The sequence below is a fragment of the Dicentrarchus labrax genome, unplaced genomic scaffold (assembly GCF_905237075.1).
Source record: "Dicentrarchus labrax unplaced genomic scaffold, dlabrax2021, whole genome shotgun sequence".
NCBI lineage: Eukaryota > Metazoa > Chordata > Actinopteri > Moronidae > Dicentrarchus > Dicentrarchus labrax.
Genome location: NW_026136710.1, coordinates 2415966 through 2442341, shown reverse-complemented (window position 1 = coordinate 2442341; position 26376 = coordinate 2415966). Strand labels below are relative to the sequence as shown.

The 26376-nt window shown below is 41.2% G+C and overlaps 2 protein-coding genes across 3 annotated transcripts; one reads left to right on the top strand and one right to left on the bottom strand.

Annotated features, from left to right (window-relative positions):
* Positions 1 to 723: 723 nt before the first annotated feature.
* Positions 724 to 8916, top strand: ckmt2a (creatine kinase, mitochondrial 2a (sarcomeric)). 2 transcript variants are annotated; one of them, XM_051412425.1, is made up of 10 exons: positions 724 to 870; positions 2942 to 3130; positions 4183 to 4381; positions 4649 to 4744; positions 4854 to 5075; positions 6366 to 6451; positions 7354 to 7477; positions 7584 to 7718; positions 8341 to 8466; positions 8564 to 8916. In XM_051412425.1, exons 2-10 carry the CDS (start codon positions 2982 to 2984, stop codon positions 8678 to 8680), a joined length of 1254 nt encoding a protein of 417 aa, XP_051268385.1. In that variant the 5' UTR covers positions 724 to 870; positions 2942 to 2981; the 3' UTR covers positions 8681 to 8916. The 2 variants fall into 2 exon arrangements, with proteins under 2 accessions (XP_051268385.1, XP_051268384.1); XM_051412424.1 differs by lacking the exons at positions 724 to 870; positions 6366 to 6451 and adding an exon at positions 5872 to 5957.
* A 1111-nt stretch (positions 8917 to 10027) lies between these two features.
* ube2l3a (ubiquitin-conjugating enzyme E2L 3a) lies at positions 10028 to 17974 on the bottom strand. The gene is made up of 4 exons (XM_051412434.1): positions 17857 to 17974; positions 13360 to 13455; positions 13067 to 13253; positions 10028 to 11443 (listed from the first exon to the last, which is right to left on the bottom strand). The coding sequence occupies exons 1-4, from the start codon at positions 17881 to 17883 to the stop codon at positions 11289 to 11291; spliced, it is 465 nt and encodes a 154-aa protein (XP_051268394.1). The 5' UTR covers positions 17884 to 17974; the 3' UTR covers positions 10028 to 11288.
* Positions 17975 to 26376: the final 8402 nt, after the last annotated feature.

The following is a 26376-nucleotide window of genomic DNA, read 5'->3' as shown; positions in this document are numbered from 1 at the left end:
TTTAGTATAAAACAGCTGAACAGGTTCAGGTTACATCTTGCTGAATGTCTTCCATATTAATAACTACGGATCATTTGTCATCTCTGCTTCCTATCTGTGCTTGGGGCTGCATCATATACAGAGCTGAGGCACAGGGTGTTTTAACCTTTAACCTGAGTTTTTAACCTTTTCCAGTGAGCCAACATGCAGAATAGCTACTATTTCATGTCAAAATGTCTGCTGTGGAAAAGGTCTCTTACAGAAGAAGAAACAACCGAATACAGAAACACTAGCGAGACGTTGGTGGTTGCACAGAACACTTATGAACACGCTCAGACACACAGGTTGAAGACTGTCCCCTTGAAGCTATTGTGTGTATATATATATATATATAATTAAAATTCAGCTGTTTTCTTCTGTACAACCTCTTTGTTTGTTTCAAGTATTTTCTTCATTTCTATTTGTATCTGTTTTGTTAACGCTCTGTATGAGGAGTTCTCAGGGTCAGAGTGTGTGAGAAGTAGAGTATCAGGAAGAAAGCGTGTGTGCGTGTGTGTGCGTGTGTGTGTGTGTGTGTGTGTGTGTGTGTGTGTGTGTGTGTGTGTGTGTGTGTGTGTGTGTGTGTGTGTGGCTGCAGTTGTAAATATCAAGGTCAAACTGGACAGTGATATCGGACCCCCGGTGGTCATGGTTAATCATGGCTCAGCGTGAGCGGTCGGTGCTGTTGTAGCTCATGTTGGAGGCCCTCCATTGGTTTACAAAGGTTTCTTTCTGAACTTATGATTGGCCTCCAGTTTTTAATCCCACATGAGGGGGAGGAGCCCCCCCCCGGGAGAGGAGAGTGAAAAGCTCAGAGACCTTTGGCGAGAAGGCAGAGCAGCTTTTCTACAGGTACTGTACCTTCTTCTTCCTATTTCTCTCGTAGAAAGGCTTCCAGTGTTTGTACGTACGTCTCAAACTGTTTGTGAAATCATTCGTAGAGTGTTTCTAAAAGAAGACCCCAGCTTGATATCATGTTTTTTTTGCATGTTTTTTGACATTTATAGTGAATCTGAGGGGGATTATCAGTGAGTGCATGCTTTAAAAGTCAAGTGTCTAACAGAAGAGGTGGATGGACGCTAGAGGAAGGGTGTGATGATGACTTTACTGTGATTGTAGCTGAGCAAACAAAAGAAAAGATTAATAGTGATTATAACTTTATTTATGAATTTGATCTAAAAGAAATCTTTGCAGTTTTTTTTGTGCATTTTGCATGAAAACATTTATATATGTATTTTAAAATCTTTCCTAAATGTTTAATCTGAAATACCTGAGGAGGCGTTAACTGTCCTTCGTCCTCTGGTGAGGGCGAGCTGCTCTTACACGTACTCCCTCGGAGTTAAAAGGTCACATTGGTCAGGGGAGAAGGAGGAGGATGAGTAGGAGAAGGAGGAGGAGGCTGATCCCCGGGTCAGTAGTGGTTTTGATGTAATCCCGACCATAAGACCATGTGATCCAGTGTCAGTTAGCAGTGGAGGCTTTAGTAGGCCGGAGCACAGAATTCCTCGGATGTCTATTGATTTCTAATTTTGTCTGAACTTTTCCTTCCTCCTGAGAAATATTGCATTCCCATCATTGCTGCTTGAACTCTCACCTGATTTTTATCCTTACATCCGCTGATCCGTGTTCTCCACCTGCCTTTCCATCCCTCTGCCCTGCTAACGTGGCCTCACGAGGATCTGGTCTTGTGACTGGTCCAGAATGTCACTGCGTTGTCAGCCAGAGAAGTTTTGCCTGTATCTTGGCACTGGATCCTGGCAGCACAACTGCCCTCCAAAGATCTATAAATAATATTTCCAGTGACCCAACGAGCTCACAGACTTTCCCCTCCGCACAGTGAGTGGAAAAAAGGATCAGTGGGGTAAATTCAGTAGATAAAAACCTTCTGACTTATTGGGTGAATGGATTTGGTGCAGGCGACTGATCGGCCATCTTTCCAGGATTAACAGTAGGAGTCCTGATGTCCTCACAGCTTCCCTCTATATTAAGATACTTTCCTCCCTCTGTGAAGGACAAGCTAGAATATGACCTTCCTCTCACATTCAGGTTTTATATTTTAACATTTTAAATCCATTTAAACAATAATGAATGGCAACGTCTGGAAACTACAGACAGATTTCTCTCTGTGCATTAGAGCTGTCTGCAGTCCCACTCTTTCCTGTGAGCTTAAGACGGACTTCTTTGGGTACCTGTTCATTACTGAAGCATTAGTGGACAAATGAAACCTGCCATCCTGTGGGTGGGAGACTCTGATAATGCTAAGAGGCTAAGAGCATCTGCCACGGCCCCTCCTGCTCTAAGCTCGTTACTGTATTAAACAAAGGTGCATGTGGGACGTCAAAGCAAGTGTGAAGAACTGAGCACAAATGCAGGAATTGAACATTTATAGAAGTTAAATGTGATGGAAAAAAGGCTCTGATTCCCATTTAATAAACTCATACAGCAACTAGAACGGCAGTCGGAGAGCACAGACCTCCGCTGAGGCCAACAACAATCACTTTTTTCTTTTTTTAGTAGTTTTTTTTTTTTGTAATCCTGCTGCTGCAGAAACAAAACCTTGTTGGTGAAGAAATTAAAAATGCCGGAAGTTATTGAACATAAGATGCCTGGTGACACCAGAAAGTAACTAGGACTACCAGGACTACTAGCTGGTAAAATACCGTAGCTAACCTTTACGATAGTTAGGGAGTTAATTTGGGAATGAGACTCAACAATCAGCTATCTTTCTTGGCTTTAATTGGTTGTTTCTGTTCGGCCCGTTGGATTCCCATCAATCCCATCAGGAGCACCCAGAGGAGCCAGAGGAACCTGCTTATCTGTCTCATGTTCTACTGTCAGGATGTAGTGAACGATTCATTCAAGTGTATTCTGTGTGTTTAACCTCATCAACACGACTAAAACTGTCTTTTCTCTTCCTCTCCAGCTCTTTTGCTTCTGACAGAGATTTACAAACTAGCAGAAAGATGGCGAGCTCTTTCACGCGTCTGATCTCCGGCCGCAACACGGCTGTGCTGTTGGCCAGTCTGGGTGCAGGAACGATGGCGACCGGCTTCTTGTTGAGCGAAAACGGCTCCCTGGCTGCTGAGATGAAGAAAAAGCTCTATCCTCCCAGGTAAGACATCAATCAGTTCAGATCCGTTACCTAAACGTACCACAAAGAGACCATCAGAGAGAAGATGGGCTTTCACGAGTTTCGCAGCCACTGTAGTTTCTCCCACACATTTCTTATTCTCAGATCGTCAAATACAAGTGATACGAGGGGTGTTCAGTTAGTTGCAATCTGCAGCTTCACCACTAGTTGCCACTAAATCCTACACACTGGTCCTTTAAAAATTAGGATTTTCTCAGCCCATTTAAAAATATTAACTTCATAGTTGACCACTAATCGATTGATTGACTAATTGTTGCAGTTTTACTTCAGTTTATCACAAACATTCACTTTAAAATCTCCAAATTTGGAGATACATGAAATATTGTAATGTGAAAAGTAAGAGACAAGTGTATTGAAGTATATTGAATTTGTACTTCTGAGTTCATGAAGAATAAGGAAGGAATATGTAGACTGTGGAAAGAGGTCCTTTCTCAGCGTTTATTGTAAGTGCAGTGGATGGATGACCTTGATGAGTCAGTGAACGGTCCGAGCTCTATAATTATCTTCCTCACCAACACAGGAACCGACTACGTGCTCCACCTCACTGCCACATTTCAGAAGAATGACTCATTGCTTTGTGTTTCCAGCGACAGGAGACACGAGTGCAGGAGCTGGGACACTCTGTGAGCCCGACAGACAGAAAGTGTACAGCGTTAGTGAGTTAGTGAACCTCTGAGAGTATGAAAGAGCACAGGAGGTCACAGCAGCCACACTGGCACCGTCCCGCGGTATCTCTGACGCTCTCGGGTTTCATCTGCGTTACCTTTGACTCACTCTCTCTCACCTTCTCGTCTTTACTACTACCTCTCTTTAAATATAAGCAGAGTAACGACCAGTGACAGTGGATGTGTCCCAAAAACGTGGTTTTATTTCCTTTTCCTTTCAATGATAAATGATAATGATAAGAAGGAATAAAATCCACAAAAACAAGTAACTTTTTACCATTTTGGACAAATATAGCTGTTTCTACTTTGTGACCACACCCAGCAACCCCAGTTCTTCCTCTCCCGCAGCTCCGACTTCCCTGACCTGAGGAAACACAACAACTGCATGGCCTCATGTCTGACTCCAGCCATTTATGCCAAACTGAGGGACAGGCTCACCCCCAACAACTGGACCCTGGACCAGTGCATCCAGACTGGAGTCGACAACCCCGGGCATCCTTTCATCAAGACCGTGGGCTGTGTGGCTGGTGATGAGGAGAGCTACGAGGTAAGAGAGGGCCCAGTTTGTTTCTTTATGTTTCTCTTTTCTATCTCTTTTACTTTATATTAAAGTATCCTCTGACTGTCCAGCTGCCAGAATCCAGATAAGAGAAGATCTGAGTTTATAAAAATGGAAATGTTTAGATTTCTCTTTGGTTTATAATTGGAAGATTTGGATTTGTGGATGTGGAATTCTGCAATAAGGCGGCTCATAGTGACATAATCCTGGTCCTTCACAATGGTCCTTTAACACTGCGCCTTCTGTTCCCTGCAGGTGTTTGCTGAACTGTTTGACCCCGTCATCAAGGACAGGCACAACGGCTACGACCCCAGAACCATGACACACCCCACTGACCTGGATGCCTCCAAGGTCTCTAACACCCTAACACCCCCCCTCCACCATCTGCTGCTGCTTCATGTATTAACCAATATGTTCTCTCTGTCTCTGTATCTTCCTCCTCCTCTTCCTCTTCCTCCAGATAACCAACGCCATGTTTGATGACAAGTACGTCCTTTCGTCCCGTGTCCGTACCGGCCGCAGCATCCGTGGCCTGAGCCTCCCCCCGGCCTGTTCGAGGGCCGAGCGCCGTGAGGTGGAGCGGGTGGTGGTGACGGCCCTGGCCGGCCTGAAGGGAGACCTGGCCGGACGCTACTACAGCCTGGGAGACATGACGGACAAGGAGCAGCAGCAGCTCATTGATGTGAGTTTCATTCGGCCTCATACATAGAAAATAACTCACTTTACATATACTTCTTTGAGATTTGAGGAATCATGTTTTGTTTCTCAAAGTCATAATTTGGGAATCTTAAATATTTCTCTGAGCTGTCAACTGTGCTGTAGGTCGGTGGTTCCCACCATCATTCACACTGTGAATCTCTGGGATTGTTGATAGCATTTGGTAAATGTTCAATAATGTCTCTTGCATATTACTTTAGAAGCTGCATATTAGCCTCACACTGAAAGCTGAGTGAGGACAGCAGACGTCGAAAGGTCGATAATAAAAACAGGCGATTCAATGAAAAATGGACAATTAATTTGGCTTTATTTACTAATCCTAAACCTCTGAGTTTAATATGACAAATGACAATATAAGGTATATAAGGTTGCTAATATCAGGTAGCTTCAGTGCAGCGTTCTCTAAGTTGTCTTATTCTGCCACATCAACAATCTTAATGTTTATCCATTTAATTTTTATTGATTTATAAGTTCCCTTCCTTTCCTAAAACATTAACACTATTCATTTCCAGAACATCAGCTCTTTATCTTGTTTCAACCAATCTGACAGCATCCAGTCAAGTTGAAGCGCCAGTTGGAAGAAATTATACCAAAGATGATTTTATTTGTGCACAAAAACTACGTGTCAGTAACATTATGACTTGTTTAGGATTTAAAAGTGTCGAACTTGGACTTGGTCCCACCTGCTAATGAGTGACCAACCCGTGCACACACTTTCATTGATCTCTCTGTTGTGACTATTTCACGCTGCGCCACATAAGGATCACTTCCTGTTTGACAAGCCTGTGTCTCCGTTACTCACCTCGGCCTTCATGGCCCGAGACTGGCCCGACTCCAGGGGGATCTGGTAAGGCCCACGCAGTTCAGTGAGATCCTGTCACAATGCTGTTAGCGCTGTGATGAAAGACCAACATATTGGGTCAGTGTAGGTCACGGCTAACGGATTTTAGTTTTGAAATTAGAAAACAAAAATCAACAGTAGGAGTCATTTTCCCTTTTTATTTACAAAACAAAAAAACAGTTGTTTTTTCATTTTTTGTTCCCAAATTTAAAAAAAACTAAAATCCGTTGGCTGCACAGGACACTGACCACATTCCCCTCTCGTAGTCTAGAGTCCCGGCCTGTGAATAACCTCTCTCCTCTCCACTAAAGGAAAGGAAGCAGTAGTTTCTCCTCAGATTATCAAAGCTTCTACTCCTCTTTGACCTCCTTCCACCTCTCTTTTCTTCCCTGTACCCCTCCCTCCCACCTTCAGGACCACTTCTTGTTTGACAAGCCCGTCTCTCCGTTGTTGACATGTGCCTTTATGGCCAGAGACTGGCCAGACGCCAGGGGTATCTGGTAGGGTCCATTCAGCTCTCCTGCATGTCTGCTGTGTGACCATTTAGACCTCCGACCCTGATCCGTGATAGAGTTAAAGTCCCCCTCCAGGCAGAAGTCTTCTTGTTCCCACAGTGTGTGTTTGAATGATGTCTGTACAGTCTGACACTAGAAGGAGGTTTTAGTTTGGATTCTGGTCCAGTATGAAACTTATAGCAGTGCACACACACTGAGAATGGACTTTACAGTGAAGCAGGAGACATCTTGTGTCCAGCAGCAAAGATTTGCATATAGCTCGTTTGCCCTTGTGGTTTCTCAGTTGGATATATCTGAGCAACTGTAAACAGCGTGATAAGAGCAGGTAGAGAATGTAGATAATCGCTTCCTGCCTTCTATCTGCAGTTTGCTCCACATGAACAAAGTGACGTGACGCCATCCGCAAACTATTCATAGATTCATTTTTTATGAGGTAAAACGAGTAGATGCTTTTTGAGGATTTTAATGTGGAAATTTTCCTTTTTTTGTGGGAAAACCCTCATATCAGACACACATTATTGCTCCAAGCAACTATATGTATCTGTGTTTTAACGTCTGGAGGGGATCTTTAATATATCTTTCTACATCAGGTGAAGCTCAGCAGAAGAACTCAGTTATTACTCTGGCTTTGACGCATGCGGGTGTGGAAAAAAAAATACCAACAGGAAATTATTTCTGTTTCCCCATTTGGTGTGTATTGTCCTTTACAAATGCATGTGTCTCTCACAACGCTGCTGCACAGATTAATTCTGCACAGACTCGTCGCATGAATATCAAAGTGTCTGCAGAATCAGGTCCTTTATGAGCGTGAGTCATCTCCTGTAATGAAAGAGAGAGTTCTACCTGGAGAGCTCTTTTATTTAGTTCCATCAGCTGGTTCTCCTCAGGCACAACAATGAGAAGACCTTCCTCATCTGGGTGAATGAGGAGGACCACACCAGAGTCATCTCCATGGAGAAAGGAGGCAACATGAAGAGAGTGTTTGAGAGATTCTGCAATGGACTCAAACAGGTGCAGTGGAGTCTGATGATCTATTGATGTAGGATATAAGTGCTTTGTCATGAACGTTTGTTTCTCATACACCAGCTGGTTTTTCTGGTCATGTGATGTCTCGCAGGTGGAGCATCTGATCCAGGAGAGAGGCTGGGAGTTCATGTGGAATGAGCGTCTGGGCTACATCCTCACATGCCCCTCCAACCTGGGCACCGGCCTCAGGGCGGGCGTGCACGTACGCCTGCCGAAACTCAGCCAGGTAACACACACACACACACGCACACACACACACGCACACACACACACACACACACACACACACACACACAGTTTTTTATGCAATTGCAGATGTTCTGAACAATTTAAGGAATAATTCTGGTGATATTTTGTATTTTTCTCATCAACAAAATCTGTGTGTTTATCAAAGCCTGATATATCTTCTTCCTCTGTGCCATAGAGCTCCATTGATGTAGAAAATTAAGTTAAATTAAATTAAAAACACCTCAGTGAGCCACCATGAACACACACACTGTAGTTGGCTCAGTCCCACATACACCGTCCTGTTGCCCCAAATACTCACTAACGCACCAAATACAGCCCCCGTACAGTTGTCATCGAGGGGGAAGTTAGCTGGCTGTAAACGGGTTTATTGCTGCTGTAAATTTGGGCATTTTAATATGAGGCCTTATGGGGATAGAGCCAGCCTCTAGTGGCCGTTTGAGGAACTGCAGTTTTTGTTGCTTTGGCTTCATTTTAAAGCCACAGAAGTTGCCCCTTGCTTGAAAGTCAAAGCCAAGTATTAACGTTTGCATATGTGCTCTTGTAGTTTATAAATAAGCAGCATTTTCTGTAGTTACAAATGATTGAAAATCCTTCCGCAGGATCCTCGTTTCTCCAAAATCCTCGACAACCTGCGGCTGCAGAAGAGAGGCACAGGAGGAGTGGACACAGCCGCCACCGGAGACACCTTTGACATTTCCAACAACGACCGTTTGGGCAAATCTGAGGTGAGGATCAACCCAGCATATTCCAAATTATCAACGATTTTGGCCCCTCGGAGCCACCGTTGTGCTGCAGGAATAAACTGCTGGGTGTATTTTATAGGTGGAGCTGGTCCAGATGTTGGTCGATGGGGTCAACTACCTGATTGAGTGTGAGAAGAAGCTGGAGAAGGGACAGGACATCAAAGTCCCATCTCCCATCGCTCAGTTTAGGAAATAAAAGCTGGACTCATGTTGCCATCGGTGTCAGCAGGAGGAGGGCGGCCCTCTTTCTCAGCGCTCCCTCCCAAACTGAGCCCCCGGAGGCCCTCGGAGCGACGCCTGTCCACCGCCACGGAGGAGGTGGTTTCTTTAGGGTAACCTAATCTTACACATGAACTGCAGTTAGGGGACGATTCTACCTCAAGTTAAGGTCTTCACTGTAACCCTAACTCCAATAAAACAAACAGAACTAAACACTGTGCTGTCCTTTACTTCTTTAAATTCAAATTATTTTAACTCATTTAACCAACTATTTTAAATTAATGAGCTTTTCCTGGTATTTTGTGTTCAATGTTTACAGCGGGGTGCACAAACCTTTCCCCTCATGGTGGGTCAAAAGCTAACAGCAACAGCTAATAATGAATGATCCTATATATTTAAAGAGCAAACTAATATTTATTCATTTATTAATGTATTTTTCTACTAGAATAGAGCCTGAATCAAACCTTGTGGCGGACCAATTTTGGCCCACAGGCCCCACTTTGGTTAACAGCCTTCTGGTGTTTTTAGGTGTTTTCCCGAGATTTGATCTTAAAGTTGAGAAAAAGAAACAAAAACTAATCTGGAGAAAAGTTCTTACAAAGTCAAACACTGTTGCAGCCTCATAGATCCTAAATTAAATAATGAAACATCCTGCGCCGCTATCTTAAGACCCTTCGGAGGGGCCCGACCTGATCTGATACAGTCACTATTTAACTGATAAAAAATGTTTTCAGTAACCTAATCCAAGTAATTTGAGTACTTTCTGTTACTTCTGGATTACTTCAACATCAACTATACAAATAAAAACAAGATAAATATCATTAAGAAGTATTATTGTTTTCTATCAGACAACAGAACAATGTGTCCTCTGTTGTATCGCTGTGTATTTTTAAAGAAAAACTGATTGTAATCCTGCTAAATATCAACATTTTTACTAAATGTAACTGTAATCTGTATTTTTTCTGTAACTAACAGATTAGTTACTTTTTTGTATCCTGTAACTCAATTACATGTAGCAGTAAAATGCTGCTCTGACGTTCTTTAAAATAACTTTCTATCAAATATATAATAATATATAAATAATTTAATTCAGTTTCCTTCAGATAAATGAACCAAATGCTGAGATAAAGGCTTACTGTGGCCTCCCGACCTCCCAGTGAGGCTTTGGCGACCCCTGCTGGGGGTCCTGCCCCCCAGGTTGTGAACCACTGCTTTACGTTGTGTTAAATTACGATTTAAATATATTCAAACACTCCAGTGGGTATAAAGAGTTCCCATCATCCTCTAGTGAAGAATCTGAGGTTAATAAACACAACAGTACAGGTTTGATTAAGCATCCATCGCAAATCTTTATTCATTAACAACCTTCTGTCCTCCACCTGCAGTTGGACGTATTGCCTTACATGTGGAACGGCGTAGAGTCTGCTGGTGCGCTACCGTCTATAACAGAGTATACTCACTGGCTGATGGGGGTTTACTGATGGAGAGAGGAGCCAATTGGAGCGGGTTTAGAACTGCAGTGCTAGAACCAATCAGTGCTTTGTATTTCTTGTTCTCAGAATGAAAGTATAGTCGGCGTCGGGATGGACAGAAAACAAAGAGAGAGAGAGTAACCCTGCGTCGTAATGTTAAAGCCACGCTTGATTTGTTTCCTTATTCCTGAACATGTGTGTGTTAATGGCGCTTGAACTTGATAGAGAAGATACATTTACAAGGTTTAAGAGAAAAACAAGTGCCTGTGGATCTACTGTGGATATAATGCTCACTGACACTTTCCTGGGAGGCCAACGGAGGTGAAAGAATTTTAATTATTATAAGAGACCTTTTACCCCCCCCCCGCCCAAAAACATCTCAAAATACAAAAACATTTCCAAAAGGACACGTGAAAGTCGTTGCATTTTTCATGAACTTCTGTGTTTACATGTGGATTTCTGCATCAGTAACCAACTTTAATTTCCATGTACTGCAACAGGTGATTTCACAAAGTACAGTGTATCTTAAGGGGGGAAGGGAGGGGGGCGGGGGATGAAGAAAACAGATATAAACAAACAGCATTGGATGCTGCAGATGTTAACTTTTTTTTTGAAAACGAAGCTTAAAAATCTGTAAACAGGTCTGCGTAAGCTATAATGATTAATCTGAGAAAAACATTCAACATTTAAGTAAGCAGAACAGCACTTTTAAATTTTTTTTAATTTTTCTGACATTTTACTTTCCAGGATGCCACCTCCGACAATTTTCTCATTTTTTTCTAAAAAGAAATCAGTAGAAAGAAGTCGAAACAACCCAAAAAAAAAAAAAAAAAAAAAAAAAAGAAGGTGACACCTAGAGACCAGAGCCTGCCTATTCACCAAAAAGTCCTACTTTTATTTTGTTTGTTTTTGGCAAAGTGAAACAGAAACACAAGCCTCTATGAAGGAGTGGTTGCAGAGTGCTAAAACAATGCAGGTTTTTTTTGCCAGAACAGGGCATCTCTGTGTAGTTTGGGGGGGATAAGAACAGAGAGTCAGGGTGGGCTCTTTTTAAACAGGAAACAGAAAGGAGGCCGGGGAGGGGGGGGGGGGGGGAACGTCAGTGTTGTGTCGTCAGTCGACGGGTCGCTTCTCACTGTGTTTCTTTGTAAACTCCTCGGCGTTCTTCATGAATTTCGCGCGGTCTTTACTGTACTCCTCCGCCAGGTCGGCCCTCAGCGGATGCTCCGGCTGGGGGGAGCTCACCAGATTGATGAGACTCTGGATCACTGCAGGAGAGAGGGAAGGGAAGGGAGGAGGGAGGGGGAGACGTGTGATTTAAGTGTCACCATTTCAAATCATTAAAACACGAGCGAGATTCAAACATACCGTCACAGGAAAGAGTCAAACGTGTGACAGAACAGCGTTATAATGACGTACTGTAGAGACCCCCCGCTGACCTACAAATCTCCACATTATCACGATTTTAAGCTTTTCTCGTGAAATGTAGTGAATTTGTGATACAACAATGATCATTCCCACACTAACTATATTGCAATATGATGTTTCTACCATATCATGCAGCCCTTAATATCCACCGTATCCAGGTCTGTTAACACACCTGTGGGCCACCTGAGTAAAGTCTATGTGAGGAAACACGGTGAGATCAGGCTTTAAATGTCTTCAATTCAGAGCTGTCTGTCTGTCTGTCTGTCTGTCTGTCTGTCTGGGTGAGGATGTACTGACTCTCATTTATGGGCTGGGGCGGCTGACTGAGTGATGGATGACTCTGTAATGTTCCTTTCTGTTCTCACACAGCTCATATACAGTTTATTCTAACCATCGAACTTTGTACTAAACGTTTTAAAGCGTGAGCTGTTTGATTTCTGGCTGTCGGATTTGAACGTCGCCACCTGAAACAACAACAACAACTGTCTGCAGGAGATTTTAATCAGCTGTAGCTAATGAAGCTAATGGGAGCTTAAATGAGTCAGCTACAAACGTTTCCAGCTGATCATTTTTAGAACAAGAGCCACATAAAAAGGGCCCTTAAATAGGCAACTGATGGCTACATACATAGTACTGTGCTCTAAGAAGGCTTTTAGGACGAAGACTAACTGAACTAACTAACGGAAATTTCTCTATAAATCATATTTAAGACATTTTAAAGCCTGAAATTCAGATGATTGGATTTTAGACTTTTCCAGATCCCTTGGGGCTTTATCCATTAGCACTTTTGGCGCTGAGTCAAACAACGTTGCGCTGAATTGCCTTTCCATTTCCACTTTTAACGTGCTGAGTCGGGCCAAAGCACGGCCGTAGCCCGACCGCCGTCGACCCGTGACGATCGCCCTTCTCCCCCTCAAGGAGAGCGGACAGACGTTGAAGTGTTCAGCTCTCAGTACTTTTAGAGTTTCTAACTGACTCTCTGTGGTTTAAAGTTTCTCTTTCTCCGTCGTTTCACGTTCTCGCTTTGAGCTGTCGCGTCGTGTAACTGCTGATTAAAACCCAAACACTTCCTGGTTTCGCTGCTTCATAAAAAAAGAAAGTGTTTAAATAACCGGAGACCTTTATTGTGAAGAATTTATAGGAAGTGAACTGTGGTTATCACCGGAGCGGAGCTTAGTTAGCAGCTTTTCTGGAGCTCTCCGCCTCTAACCACGTCACACCGGCCAGCACGGGTGTGTGGGAGAACGCCACCTGCGTGAACGCTTGTGTTCTGGTTGTGGGAAGTCTACGTGGATTCTTATCGAGGCTCACGTGGACATACAAAGCCCGACAGGCACGCAGCGCCTTGTTATGGTTGCTAGGATAAGCTGAAGCTATGACAACAGCTGAGTTCAGGAGGAGGACAGCAGCCATAAATAATGATGTATAACTTTAAGAAAAGGAAACCACACCCCTCGCCTCACCTTGGTCAGTTTTTGTGGCGGGCTTCCAGTTCTCGACGCTGATGATGGGCAGACACACCTGGCCTTTCTCGTCAACGTTGGGGTGGTAGATTTTTGTCTTGAACGTGATCTTGGGTGGCTTGAAGGGGTACTCGGCGGGGAAGATGAGCTCAATGCGAAATGCTCCTTTGTCGTACGGAGGACAATCCTGGGAGAGAGCGAGAGAGGTTGCAGATTGTAAAGAACTTTCATTAAAGCTTTTTTTAATTGACATTGTTTAAACACAAGTTCTGTTAACACCAATCAATACTTACAGGAACAATGAGTCCTTGCCAGCTCAAGAAATTTGACTCATCCACTTGAATATTGCGGAAATTCTTCATCCCAGATTTGCGGATTTCATCGAGCTCCTGAAACAAAACGTTGATTTAAAATTTAAAATGGAGTGAAATCATGACTTTATTATTAGGTACACCTGTACAATCTAATACAATACGATCATTGTTAGTGGTTGTGTATTAATATTCTGCCCCATTCATGAATGTTAACCTCTCAGTATAATGCAGTCCAGTACAACACCACCTTTAACTATGGCCTCTATAAACAGGGGCTGCAACTAACAATTAAAACTATTGATATCAATTGATCTGGTCCAGAAAGCGGTGGTACTGTGAACTGCTACAGAGAACTAAAGAAACTAAAGATATTCACGTCTGAGGAGCTGAAACAGAGAGAATCATCGGTGATTCATTTAATAGTTGACAACTGATTGATAAGCTCTAGTTAATAATGAATATATTCAATTGAATTTGCACATTTACAACAATGCACAGATAACCAGCTCGACCTCGCAAAAATAAAACACTGAATGAAAAAGGTGAACATTATTATATTTATATTATATTTGCTATTTCAACCTTTTATAGATCATTTTGATGAACCCACGATGTTACTCACTGCTTTGTCTTGTTGTTGGTGGTTCGTTTTTTACATGTATGTGATAAAAGATGTAATTATATTCACAAATAATAACTAATAAACAGAAGTAGAGCGCAGAGTTTCTGGAAGAAGAGTCGTATTGAGTCACTCAGTGTATATAACAATGGTGAAGCTTTAAAACCCCAGCGGGGGGGGGGGTGAAGGTGAGGGCGACTTACAGGAGCTGCGTAATGTGGCCCCGATGGACCGAGTCAGACAGTACACAGTTACATCACTCTCTCCACGGTGAGTCAGATCCACTCTCAGTCTATCCTCCTTATGTAACTTTCACACGAGCACCGTTAACATCACTTATATCACATGATTCAATTAGTGTTCAGTGTTTTTTTATTTCAGACTGATCAGAGCTTCCGGGTTTCATTACTTCCTAGTATTATATTATATATATATTATCTATTATTAGGGATCATTTCTTCTTGATTCCAGTGGTTCCCAACCTTAAATCATCTCTTTTCTATCATTTAGTAAACTGTTCAGTAGATTATTTCCTGTTTAAAGAATCTTTTTATACAAGTATCTGTCTGTATTACATATTTTTAACAATCATACAGAGTTAATAAGCTTCTTTTTCACTAATTCTGTGTTTTTTTCTTCAGAGAAGTGAACCACGTGCTGAGCTTTTGGCCTGCTGTGTATATTATCCTATCTTACACCTCCTTAAATCCAATAAGGTTGGTCCATGTGTTAAAAATGTCGGCGTTCGGCGATATATATTCGTGTGTGTGTGCGCTGCAGCAGCGCCCTCCCCCGACCCCTCCCTGTAGTTTCAGCTGGGAGATGAGCGGCGAGTTCCCGTTGTGCGACGAGCTCCAACAGCTTTAAGAAAGAAAATAAACTCACCAAACTATTTTCACAAGTTCATTCACTCGAGTTTCTGTCTCTTACCGAACGAACACACTTTATTCAAATTATAAAACTGTTCCAACTATCACAAACTCTGCTGTCTAACCATCATACAGAATATCGCTGCCTCTCTGACCTCCCTCCGTCCTCCCTCCGTCCTCCCTCCGTCCTCTACCCACTTCCTGCCTCCTGTCTCCTGTCCCTGCTGTGTCCTCACCTCCCCCAGAGTTAGAGTCTTGTTGGGAGCCTCTGTGAATCACCTCGTACCTGTATTCCCTGCCGTCAAACTCTCGATTTGCTGCAGTTAGATGTGAGAATACAGCGACTCCACAGCGCGGCTCTCCTTCAGAGGCAGACCTTTAAATTATTAAACTGTTCTACATCCACACTGGTAAAGTAAAGTCGGGTTTGTTGTTACGGCAACATAATCAATGCAGGCTGAAAATAACTTTATTAATCCAAATACATTTTAAAAGACCTTTCATAATCAGATTTAAGAAGTTTTAAGTCTTTAAAAATCAAGATTTGGGGGATTTTGGACACCCTGCATTAAAAAATAGTTGCCAATTATGTATTTGTCTGTCAACTAACGGATTAATCAGTTAATCATTTCAGCTCCAGCAGCGGTACAACACGGCTCTACGTGCCTCTTAATCTGCCAATGTGATGAGCTGGTAATCCTAGCTGCAGTTTGTGCCTCTCATGTGTTACCATTACATTCGAGTCACGGAGCGACAGCGTTTGATTTTCTGAGGGGGGGGGGATGATACAACTGTCACAGAAAAAAACCCCCAGTAGGTTAATACAACAGGACTTACGGCTGTTCTCAAGGTATTTCTGAAAATCCTTAAAGACCATCTGGACAGGAAGAAATTAGTTTTTATCCAGGAAGACGGACGATTACACGTCTGCTTGTTCTTTTTGTTCGATATGAAATAACAGAGAGTTTGAGACGTTGTATAAAGTGAGCAGAAAGATGTGTAATCTAGCTTCCATCTCTGGTTGCATGAGGAAATGGCGTCTCAATTTAACAAGTTATTTATATTTTTTAATGGAGGTAAAGACTGAATACATTCTATAAAGATGGTTAAAAGTCTCTCTGTGAGTCGATGTAATGGTCTTCTACACTACGCAGCAATCGGTTTAATTGTCTTTATTAGAGCTACAACAAGAAGTCGATGGAAAGAAAATGAATCAACTATTTGGATGATCGAATAATAGTTGAAGTTGTTGAAGCTTCCTCGTTCTTAAATGTGAGAATTTGATGTTTTTCTTGTGAATATTCGGCAGTGATAAACACTTTGAGCCGCGTGTGTGCTACATAAATAAAGATTAATAATACTATTATAATAATAATAATAGATCAGGGTCGATAAATAATCGATTCATAATGAGATATAATTATTTTAAGGAGTACAGTCTCACCCTAACTGTTAATTGTTCATTAATAATAATTAGATTTAATATTTAAAGAATGAAATTTCAGCCGATAAATTATCGGTTGATGTTGATTTATTTTGAATTCTTATGTAAAATGTTTAACAGACTTTATGTTCTATTAAAGCAACTTTAACATCATCATCAAGAGCTTTAACCTTTCCTAAATGTACATATTGTCTCAAATAAAATGTTTAACAGAAGAAAAACAAGAACCTGATAAACTCAATATCTTTATTATATTTCATTTATTAAAGTATTTAAAATGTGGATTATTTCTCTGATAATACGAGGAGGTCTGTTACATTAACTTAAATCCATTCATCAGGTCTTATTTAACCTATATGTCTTTAAAGAAACGGCTGCTTTAGGTCCAAATAAACACGACGTGATGCATCCCAATTACTCTGTCCCATGTAATCTATTACTCTCCAGGCCCCCAACAGATTACAGAAGAGCACATATCATTATAAATCACACTGCTAACTTACAGCTTGCTTTCTGTTTCATCCCTGCACTCGTTTATTCAAGGATCCGGCCATATTGTACATACTGTACTCTCTCTTTTTACACTGGCTCCTCTTATCTAATCGTTACCGAGGGAAATTCCTCCTATGTGAAACTTACTTGGCAATAAACCTGAAACCCTGAAAGAGCAAAGTGAGTGAGCTGAGCAGTAAAAGGGAGTCTACTTCCTGACTCAACCTCCCAACTGTCATTCACCTGTAACTGATAATAACATCATCACATGGGGAGGAAGGGTGTGGAGGATGATGAGGGGGATGGGGGGGGAATTCCTAAACCCTCAGAATCACATATTTAACCAACAAAACCAAAACCAAAAATGGTGGTGGTGTCGCAGAAACGAAAGTGTAAGTGTGAGACGGCACACAGACAAAAAAAAAAAAAAAAAAACCAACAACTTTAAACGCCATATTTTAAAAAACAAAAAAAAACCATTTTCCTCCGCCGTTACCGGCTACTCTCTTGTCAGTTATCACAGATTATTTACTCTTTGATATATATATATATATATATCGCGGCTCTGACGTCACGTCCCAACCCCAAAGTCTCCATGTTTTCGCGTCTGACGGTGACAGCGCGTAAAAACACACACACACACACACACACACACACACACACACACACACACACACACACACACACACACACACACACACACACACACACACACACTTTAACGGCCACCGGCCTCCATTTAAAAACACCGACCACGCTCTTTACCGACTTCCCGGTGTGTGTAACCGGGTTGTTTTCCTTCCGCCGGTGCTGAGTCACGGCCCCGGCGGCGGCTCACAACTACTTAAAGTAGTTCCAGCCGGTCGGTCACCGTCTGTCGGACGTCATTATCCTTTCATTTTGTCCCGACAGATCGGCGCCGTAACGCGGTTTAACGGCGGTTTTCTGTCGGTCGACGGGCCCGTAGCTGCGCGCGGAAAGCCGAAGCAAGTAGTTAAAAAGCCTCTGAAAGTGGCGGAAGGTTTAAATGTTGGTGGATTGTGTTCCTTTACCTTGTATAGTCTCTTGGACGAAGTCATTGTGGTACCGATGTCGTCTTCTTCCTGTTTCTTTCCGTTCCTCCTCGACTTCTTATTCTTCTTCTTCGGGTTTTAATGGCGGTTGGTTAGACCCGCCGGAAGCTGCGTCAGCGCCACCTGCTGGTCTGGAGTGCGCAGCGGCGGCTCGAGTCACTGCAACACATCATGATAGATTACATCGTTTAATTAATTAATAAATAACATAATATAATATATATAATGACAATAATAATAGAATAGAAAAAGAGTTTTATGAACAATCTATAAATAAATAATAGATAGTATAGATTAGTGGAAATATAGGCTATAGACATAGGGCTATTAATATAAAGTCTGTAAGTAAATAAATAAAATAGGTCAAACAAGATATAATGATAATAATAATAATAGCATAGAAAAACAGTTGTATGTACACTATACTATCTATAAATAAATAAAAGTATAGATTAGTTGAAATACAGGCTATAGACATAGGGCTATTAATATAAAGTATATAAGTAAATAAATAAAATAGGTAAATATAATACATAATGAAAATAATAATAGAATAGTAAAAGAGTTGTATGAACACTATATACAGCTTTTTTATATACACAGATGTGATTGATATGTAACAGCAGGAGGTAGTGGCATGGTGTAAAAATAAATAATAGACATAGGGCTATGAATATACAGTATATAAATAAATAAATAAAAACTAAATTCTCTCTATTATTGCTGTTATTTTTAAATAATAAAAAGTAATAAGTTTAACAGGCCGAACAATTAACAGAGAAAATAATCAATAATGAAAAATAAGCATTAATTGTAGGGCTGCACGATATTTTGATATTATTTTTATAATTTCTTTGATAAAGGTAAAATGTGTGACAGGACAGCATTTTAATGAAGTAATGTAGTTCTGAAGAGAAGCTCTGGCCTAAAACTTACCGCCACCTGCTGGACTGGAGTGTGGAGCAGCAGCTTGGCAGGAAATAAATATATAAATAAATAAATAAAAACAAGATAACTTCTCTCTATTATTCTTGTTCTTTTTAAATAATCATTTAAACGATTATGTTCTTTCCAAGTAGATTCTCCAGTGTAATATAATGTAGGGCTGCATGATGTGGTAAAAACATCATAGATTCACCATTATGTGGAAATAATAATTTTTGCATCACAAATTTAATTTTCACCAAAAGAAATCCCATTAAAATGATAATGATGTGAAAAATGACTTATTATACTTTATTATATACTATACTAAGTCAATATTTTGAAAATGTTTCTCATTATAACACAATGGCTTCAATAGTAATCCACCAATACCTACATTGTTTGTATATTGTAATGGTGTCTTTCAGTGTCACATAAGTCCAGAGTTTCCTCCTCGACTTTTCTTTTGAGTTTATCTAAAAATCCAGATTAAAGCAGCAACAAGATCAGCTTTTTTTATCATGTGGGTTTTTGTTTTTGCATTACTTAACCCTTATATATGTTTATATTGTCTTATTTTACTGTCAGAGTACATTGAATATGAAAACATTTAATGCCATCATGTGTATACTAAACGCTATTAGGGGTTTCTTGGCCCCAATGACACAATATCCAGTATGAAGGAATCAGAACGCAAACAATTTAAGAGTAAAAACAGAACTTACAGTTTAAAAGAGTTATATAATAAACTGATAAAATACTCCACAGTGTTTTGTCCTGTTAAAAAGAGTTAGCTGTGGGTTATTAAGGCTTTGTTATAGAAGGATATGCAGTTGGTTAATGGAGCAGGTATGGCAGTATGTGAAACATTCAGATCACACAGGAAATTAAAACCGGTTCATCTGGTGTGTCACCCAGCACAACACCACGTTACTAAATACAGAGTTCCATATAACTGCTAAAGACAGTGAGGATTATGGTGGCTGCAGGTGAATTTATCACCGTGATAAATCAAAGAAGAGCCAGTAAAGCTGCATTTCACACCAGCTGGAGCTTCAGTTCAAAGCTGATTATGCTGCCATCTCCTGGTACTGTTGTATTATCACAACAGCTCAAAATCAAACTACAAAAGGCTCAAAATAAACTGATACAAATTATATTAAAAGTTGATCCAGCTACACTTCTTTCACTGGTTTTATCACCTCAATCACAGCTTCTCTCCTTTGGATTCCTTTTTGTTTTAGATTTTATTGATCCTGAATTCACTACATTAGAACTGTTTCAAATGTTTATTGTGGAAGTATGAGTCAGTAGTTTTAGTGTATGTGCATATCATTTTGGACTTTGCTTTAGTAGATTGTAAAACTGAGGAAGTAACAGCACAGGACACAGTTGCCACCAGGTGGTACTGAAGTGTTATTACACAGGACAAGAAAACTCCCTCAGAGTCACTCTGTCCTCTTTATGCTCAGACTATCTAATATAATTAGGAATTGAAAACAGCAACTCGAAGGCCTCTCTTTGGGCAGCTCTGCTTTAGAAGATACTTCAGTTTAAAGAAAGAAATCATAAAACTCTTACAGAATCTTATATTAATGTCACCTCTCGGTTGCAAGCAGGGGTGTGATTTCCCCTGAAATCTGATTGGCCACCCCATCATCCTTACCTCTTCCTCTCCGCAGTGTCTATCAGAAGCCGTACGGGGAGTGAACGTACTGTATCATATAAAACTGGCTGACCTAACACATCCATTGGTACCAACCATCCCCATATATAAAGATGGAAGACATAACAGATCTCAAAAGTGAAGCAAAAACAGCTCTATGGCCCCCTGGTGGCTGAATGCAGGATAGGTATCAAAAACATATTTCCTAAAGATGGTTTCTTTTTTCTTCTTTTTTCTTGCCTTTATTGATAGTGACAGCCAAGGATGGACAGGAAGGGGGGGCAGATTTGAACCCAGGCCACTGCAGCAGCTCCATGCATGGGTTGCCAGCTCTACCGACTGAGCTAACCAGGCACCCCTAAAGATGGTTTCTGTCATTTAGGTTCTTATCACACTGAAGTTTTTTCAAGTGTTAATTTTTCTGATCAGTTTGGTTTTAATTAGTAATTTGAAGCTATAAAAATGGGGTTTCACATCATTGTAAGTGAACAGATACTGTATGGGGTGTTTGCAGGGCTATTGCTCTGGATTGCATTTGATCAGCAGATATCTGTGCGGTTGAGGAGCTGTTTGGACTCTGGATGTCATTTGCGACAGATTCTGTTTGAAAAGACTCAGCTGGAGAGAAATGAGAGAGTTTGAATGATGAATCCCAATGCAGCTGCATGAAATCAACTCATCTACTTCTGAGAGAAGAGGCTCCACAAAGAGACGTCCTGGTGTGATATGTGTCATATTCAAAGATAAAATGAGGCCATTCATTTATTAGTCTCTCATCAAACCAGCTGCTTATCCAGCAACATGGAAGGAAACATTTAAGTAAATTTATATTTTTTTCTAAAAATACTTCAACTTATTCTGTATTTGCAGAGACCATCGTTCACAATCAAAGTTTCATTCTGATTCTAATCTACTGAATGAAGATATTCTTGCAGGTTTTTATGCAGTTTAGGGGGAATAAATGGAAAATGAAAAGTTTGCTGTTGTTTAAATAAAAAGCATAATTCCAGTGGCATTATTTGACTTTACATTAAATACTACTGTTTAATGTTGTAAATCTAGAGTTCACTGTAAAGAAACATGAAAATATGACCACATTTTTTAACAGGTAATAATTGTATCCGATTACATCTTTAAAGTTGTTAAATCGTTAAAGTTGTGTGGGCAGCTAGCTGTTTGATTTGTTTCAATGAAAATTCTCCACACAAGCGAATTAAAAACTCTTGAATTAAAAACCCATCTCTTCTCTGTGGCCTAGTAAGATGTCGACTTTATTTACTTGATTTATTTTTTGTATTTGTTATTTTTACTTTTTGATTGCTTTTTATTGCATGGTTATTATTTTTACTCATGTTTTATGTCTTTTCATTTAATTGTTGTATTATATGTTACTTTGCGCCTCATGTGAGCTGTTATGTCTTTTATTTATGATGTCTTATTTATTCTCACTTTGGTCAACTTTGGTTGTTTTAAAGTGCTGAACAAATAAAGTTGGATTGGATTGAAGAGTGTTTACATGTGGGTTCCATGGTGAGGAGGGACATTCTAGAATACAAACAAGGACATTCTAGAATTTTGATGTGTCACAAAAGGACACATTCTCGAATCTTATGAATATCCAAGAACCTGAGTGAGAACAGTTCACACATCGAAAGATACACAGCGAACACGTCAAGTTTCCTCGTCAAGTTTTCTCGTCAAGTTTTCTCGTCAAGTTTTCTCGTCAAGTTTTAACATAAAGTTTTAACGATGGAAAACCCAGGAAGTCCTAACCCAACCAAGACACAGCCTAGATATCGCATCCTCAAAAGAAAACCTGAGGATGCACAGAAGAAGGGAGCTGCACCCAAAGAGGCTCCATTAAAAGAGCTGCAGCGGCCTGCCACACCACAGCCAACTCGTGCTAAGCACCTGGTCTGCATGGTCGGTGAACTGGAGGTGAAATTACCATCACCCTACATCACAGACATAGATTTTGTGAGGGAACCTGTCCGGAGCAAAACACTCCAGACACCACAGTCAACATATGGCACCCCTCCGAGTCAACATACAAGTCAGATGAAGGACTTTGAAAGGGGCCCCGTCCAGCACAAAAAGCTGTGGACAGCACCTCGCCCCCATCATGCACCTGCCAAACAACTTCCAGCTGGCAGGGTCCAGGCCTGTCAGAGGTTTGAGGAATCCCCTCTGCAGGCCACCAAAGAAACACAGCACACAGCCGAGCTCAAGGCAATGAATGAGGGCTTAGCTTCTCTGTTGAAGCAGTTACAGAAAACAGAGGGCAAGGCCAGTGGTGGAGTGGCCCCCCTCAGGAGGGCATGATTTGCATCTCTGAGCTCCAGTTACATGAGCTCATTGAGCGTAAGGTGGATTTAGAAGCAGAGGTTGAGCAGTTGAAGATCATGCTCGAAAGCAGCAAGGCTCTGAATGAAGATGCAGAGCTCAAGAAGCTGAACATGATTGAAGGGCTGAAGCTGGAGCTTTCAGCAAAAAAGGCCGGAGAAGCTGAAGCCTTTTCTAGAGCACAGCAGCTCGAGGAAGAACTTCAGAGGGAAAAGGAAGGTCGTGAAGAATGCAACGTGGCCTTGGCCAAGGTTTCAGAGCACAACAATGCTCTGATGGTTGCCCAGCTCCAGGGGCAAAGTGAGCTGGAGAACAAACAGCTGCAGTGGCAGGAGGAGAGGTCCACTCTCCTGCAGTCCCTTAGTAGCATCCAGCACACCCTGCAGGAGGAGCAGGCTCTGCATCGTGAGGCTGAACTGAAGAAGTCCAGTCAGCTTGAGGAACGGGAGTTGGAGCTTTCAACCAAGAAGGCTGAAGAAGCCAAAGCTCTTTGCCAAGCACAGCAGCTTGAGGAAGAGCTTCGAACGGAAAAGAAAGGACGTGAAGAAAGCGACATGGCCCTAACCAAGATTACTGAACAAAACAACGCTCTAATGGCCACCCAACTACAAATGCAGAGCCAGCTGGAGAACAAACAGCTGCAGTGGCAGGAGGAGAGGTCCATCCTCCTGCAGTCCCTCGGCCGCATCCAGCACACCCTGCAGGAGGAGCAGGCTCTGTATCTTGAGGCTGAACTGAAGAAGTCCAGTCAGCTTGAGGAACGGGAGTTGGAGCTTTCAACAAAGAAGGCTGAAGAAGCCAAAGCTCTTTGCCGAGCACAGCAGCTCGAGGAAGAGCTTCAGAGGGAAAAGAAAGGACATGAAGAACGCGACATAGCCCTAACCAAGATTACTGAACAAAACAACGCTCTAATGGCCACCCAACTACAAATGCAGAGTGAGCTGGAGAAACAGCAGCTGCAGTGGCAGGAGGAGAGGTCCACCCTCCTGCAGTCGTTCGTCAGCATCCAGCAAACACTGCATGAGGAGCAGAAAAAGTGGGAAGACCTCCAGGAAATGCTGAAATTGGCAGAGAAAAAGCCAAAGAAGCCTTCCATGTGGAGAAGATTCCTCTGCTTGTCCAAATGAGCAGGCTGTTTGTACAGGTTTTCTCCGGGGTGCTCCGGTTTTCCTACTATCTTCTCAATGATAAAAAAAAACACAAGATTACTGAACAAAACAACGCTCTGGCCACAGGTTTTCTCCGGGATGCTCCGGTTTTCCTACTATAAAAAAACCCACTTAAAAACATAAAAAATAAAACAAACAAAAAACCCTCTACATCGTGAGGCTGAACTGAAGAAGTCCAGTCAGCTTGAGGAACGGGAGTTGGAGCTTTCAACAAAGAAGGCTGAAGAAGCCAAAGCTCTTTGCCGAGCACAGCAGCTCGAGGAAGAGCTTCAGAGGGAAAAGAAAGGACATGAAGAACGCGACATGGCCCTAACCAAGATTACTGAACAAGACAACACTCTGACCACAGGTTTTCTCCGGGATGCTCCGGTTTTCCTACTATAAAAAAACCCACTTAAAAACATACAAAATAAAACAAACAAATAACACTAATTTTATCTGAATCTGAATGGATTTTTCCTTTGATATTTCCATGTTTCTTTACAGTGAACTCTTGATATACAACAGTAACCAGTAGTATTTAATGTAAAGTCAAATAATGCCACTGGAATTATGCTTTTTACTTAAACATCAACAAACTTTTCATTTTCCATTTATTCCCCCTAAACTGCATAAAAACCTGCAAGAATATCTTCATTCAGTAGATTAGAATCAGAATGAAACTTTGATTGTGAACGATGGTCTCTACAAATACAGAATAAGTTGAAGTATTTTTAGAAAAAAATATAAATTTACTTAAATGTTTCCTTCCATGTTGCTGGATAAGCAGCTGGTTTGATGAGAGACTAATAAATGAATGGCCTCATTTTATCTTTGAATATGACACATATCACACCAGGACGTCTCTTTGTGGAGCCTCTTCTCTCAGAAGTAGATGAGTTGATTTCATGCAGCTGCATTGGGATTCATCATTCAAACTCTCTCATTTCTCTCCAGCTGAGTCTTTTCAAACAGAATATCCAGAGCAATAGCCCTGCAAATATCCCATACAGTATCTGTTCACTTACAATCAGGGGCGTTTCCAGACTTTATTGACTGGGGGGCGGGGGCATAAGGGGGGCATGTGTTTATAGCTTCAAATAATTAATTAGAACCAAAAAAATGTACACTTGCTCATACATCAACATGATAAGAACTATCCATCTTTGGGAAACATTTATTTGACTTTGATTGTTTAGTTCGTCCCATCTGCTAACATGGAAGAAACAGGCTTTATGACCTATAAAGCAGTCAGCCACCAGGGGGCGATATGTATATGTTGACTGTTGGTACCAAGGGATGTGTTAGGCCATCTCGTTTCATATGATACCAGTATTTTCACTCCTCCTACAGCCTCTAAAAGACAGTGTGGAGGGGAAGAGGTAAGGTACGGTGGCCAATCAGATTTCAGCCCTCTGGACACACTCTAAAATCCAGAAAGAGCTGTTTAACCACAGAGATAACAGCCTATATATATATATATATATATATATATATGATGCTATAAGGGATTTCCGAATCATTATTTCAACTGAAGTATCTACACAAGCAGCGGTGCCCAAAGTAGGGCCTGCGGGCCACAGTTGGCCTGACATAAGTTTTAGTTTTGGCCCTCCAATCACCTCCTCTGTCTGAGTGTTTTCGTAGTAACACTTCAGTACCACCTGGTGGTAACTGTGTCCTGTGTTGTTTACGTCCTTGCTCAGCTTTGCCATCTACTGTACAACAGACACCTGTTTCATCCTGCTAATTGCATGCATTTGCATAATACACCAGCTGTTCCAAATTAAAAGCACAGTCCAAAATAATATGCACATACACAAACACAACTGTTCAGTTAGTTGCAATCTGCAGCTTCACCACTAGATGCCACTAAATCCTACACACTGGTCCTTTAAAATGTTTTTTCCCCCCCAGGATATAATGCAACAACACTTAGTAATATACAGTCCATGCACACTAACTCTACAGCTGTTTGAGGTTAAACTTATTATAACAATTTAACTAAACGCTCAACTCAACTTTATTTATGTATAGCACCTTTCATACAAACATGCAGCTCAAAGTGCTTTCGCAAGGCTAAAAATGAATGCAATAAAATGTAAAACATCAAAAAATATAAATGATTAAAACCTGAAAACTGTAACTAGGCTATAACATTACTCCAAAGTCATCAAAAATGAACATTTCTTTTTTATTTTGACCTTTATTTAACCAGATAAGTCAATTGAGAACAAATTCTCTTTTACATGTAAATTATAAATTAGATAATACAACAAGTAAAACATACATACAACTAATGCAAAAAACAATACAGTTAAACCGAGTTAAAACAGCACAATATATACAGTATATACACAACAGAGATCACAGTGCTGTGTTACAGAAGAGTGCAATAATCAGCATGTACTGAGTTAA

What these genes read in the sequence shown, in the direction of transcription:
- ckmt2a (XM_051412425.1), top strand. Translation starts at nt 2,982, where the DNA reads ATGGCGAGCTCTTTCACGCGTCTGATCTCCGGCCGCAACACGGCTGTG. An exon ending in GCCTGCCGAAACTCAGCCAG is followed by an intron (nt 7,719 to 8,340) that starts GTAACACACACA and finishes ATCCTTCCGCAG; the next exon opens with GATCCTCGTTTCTCCAAAAT. An exon ending in ACCGTTTGGGCAAATCTGAG is followed by an intron (nt 8,467 to 8,563) that starts GTGAGGATCAAC and finishes TGTATTTTATAG; the next exon opens with GTGGAGCTGGTCCAGATGTT.
- ube2l3a (XM_051412434.1), bottom strand. Translation starts at nt 17,883, where the DNA reads ATGACTTCGTCCAAGAGACTATACAAG. An exon ending in CGTCCAAGAGACTATACAAG is followed by an intron (nt 13,456 to 17,856) that starts GTAAAGGAACAC and finishes GTTTTGTTTCAG; the next exon opens with GAGCTCGATGAAATCCGCAA. An exon ending in GGCAAGGACTCATTGTTCCT is followed by an intron (nt 13,254 to 13,359) that starts GTAAGTATTGAT and finishes GCTCTCTCCCAG; the next exon opens with GATTGTCCTCCGTACGACAA.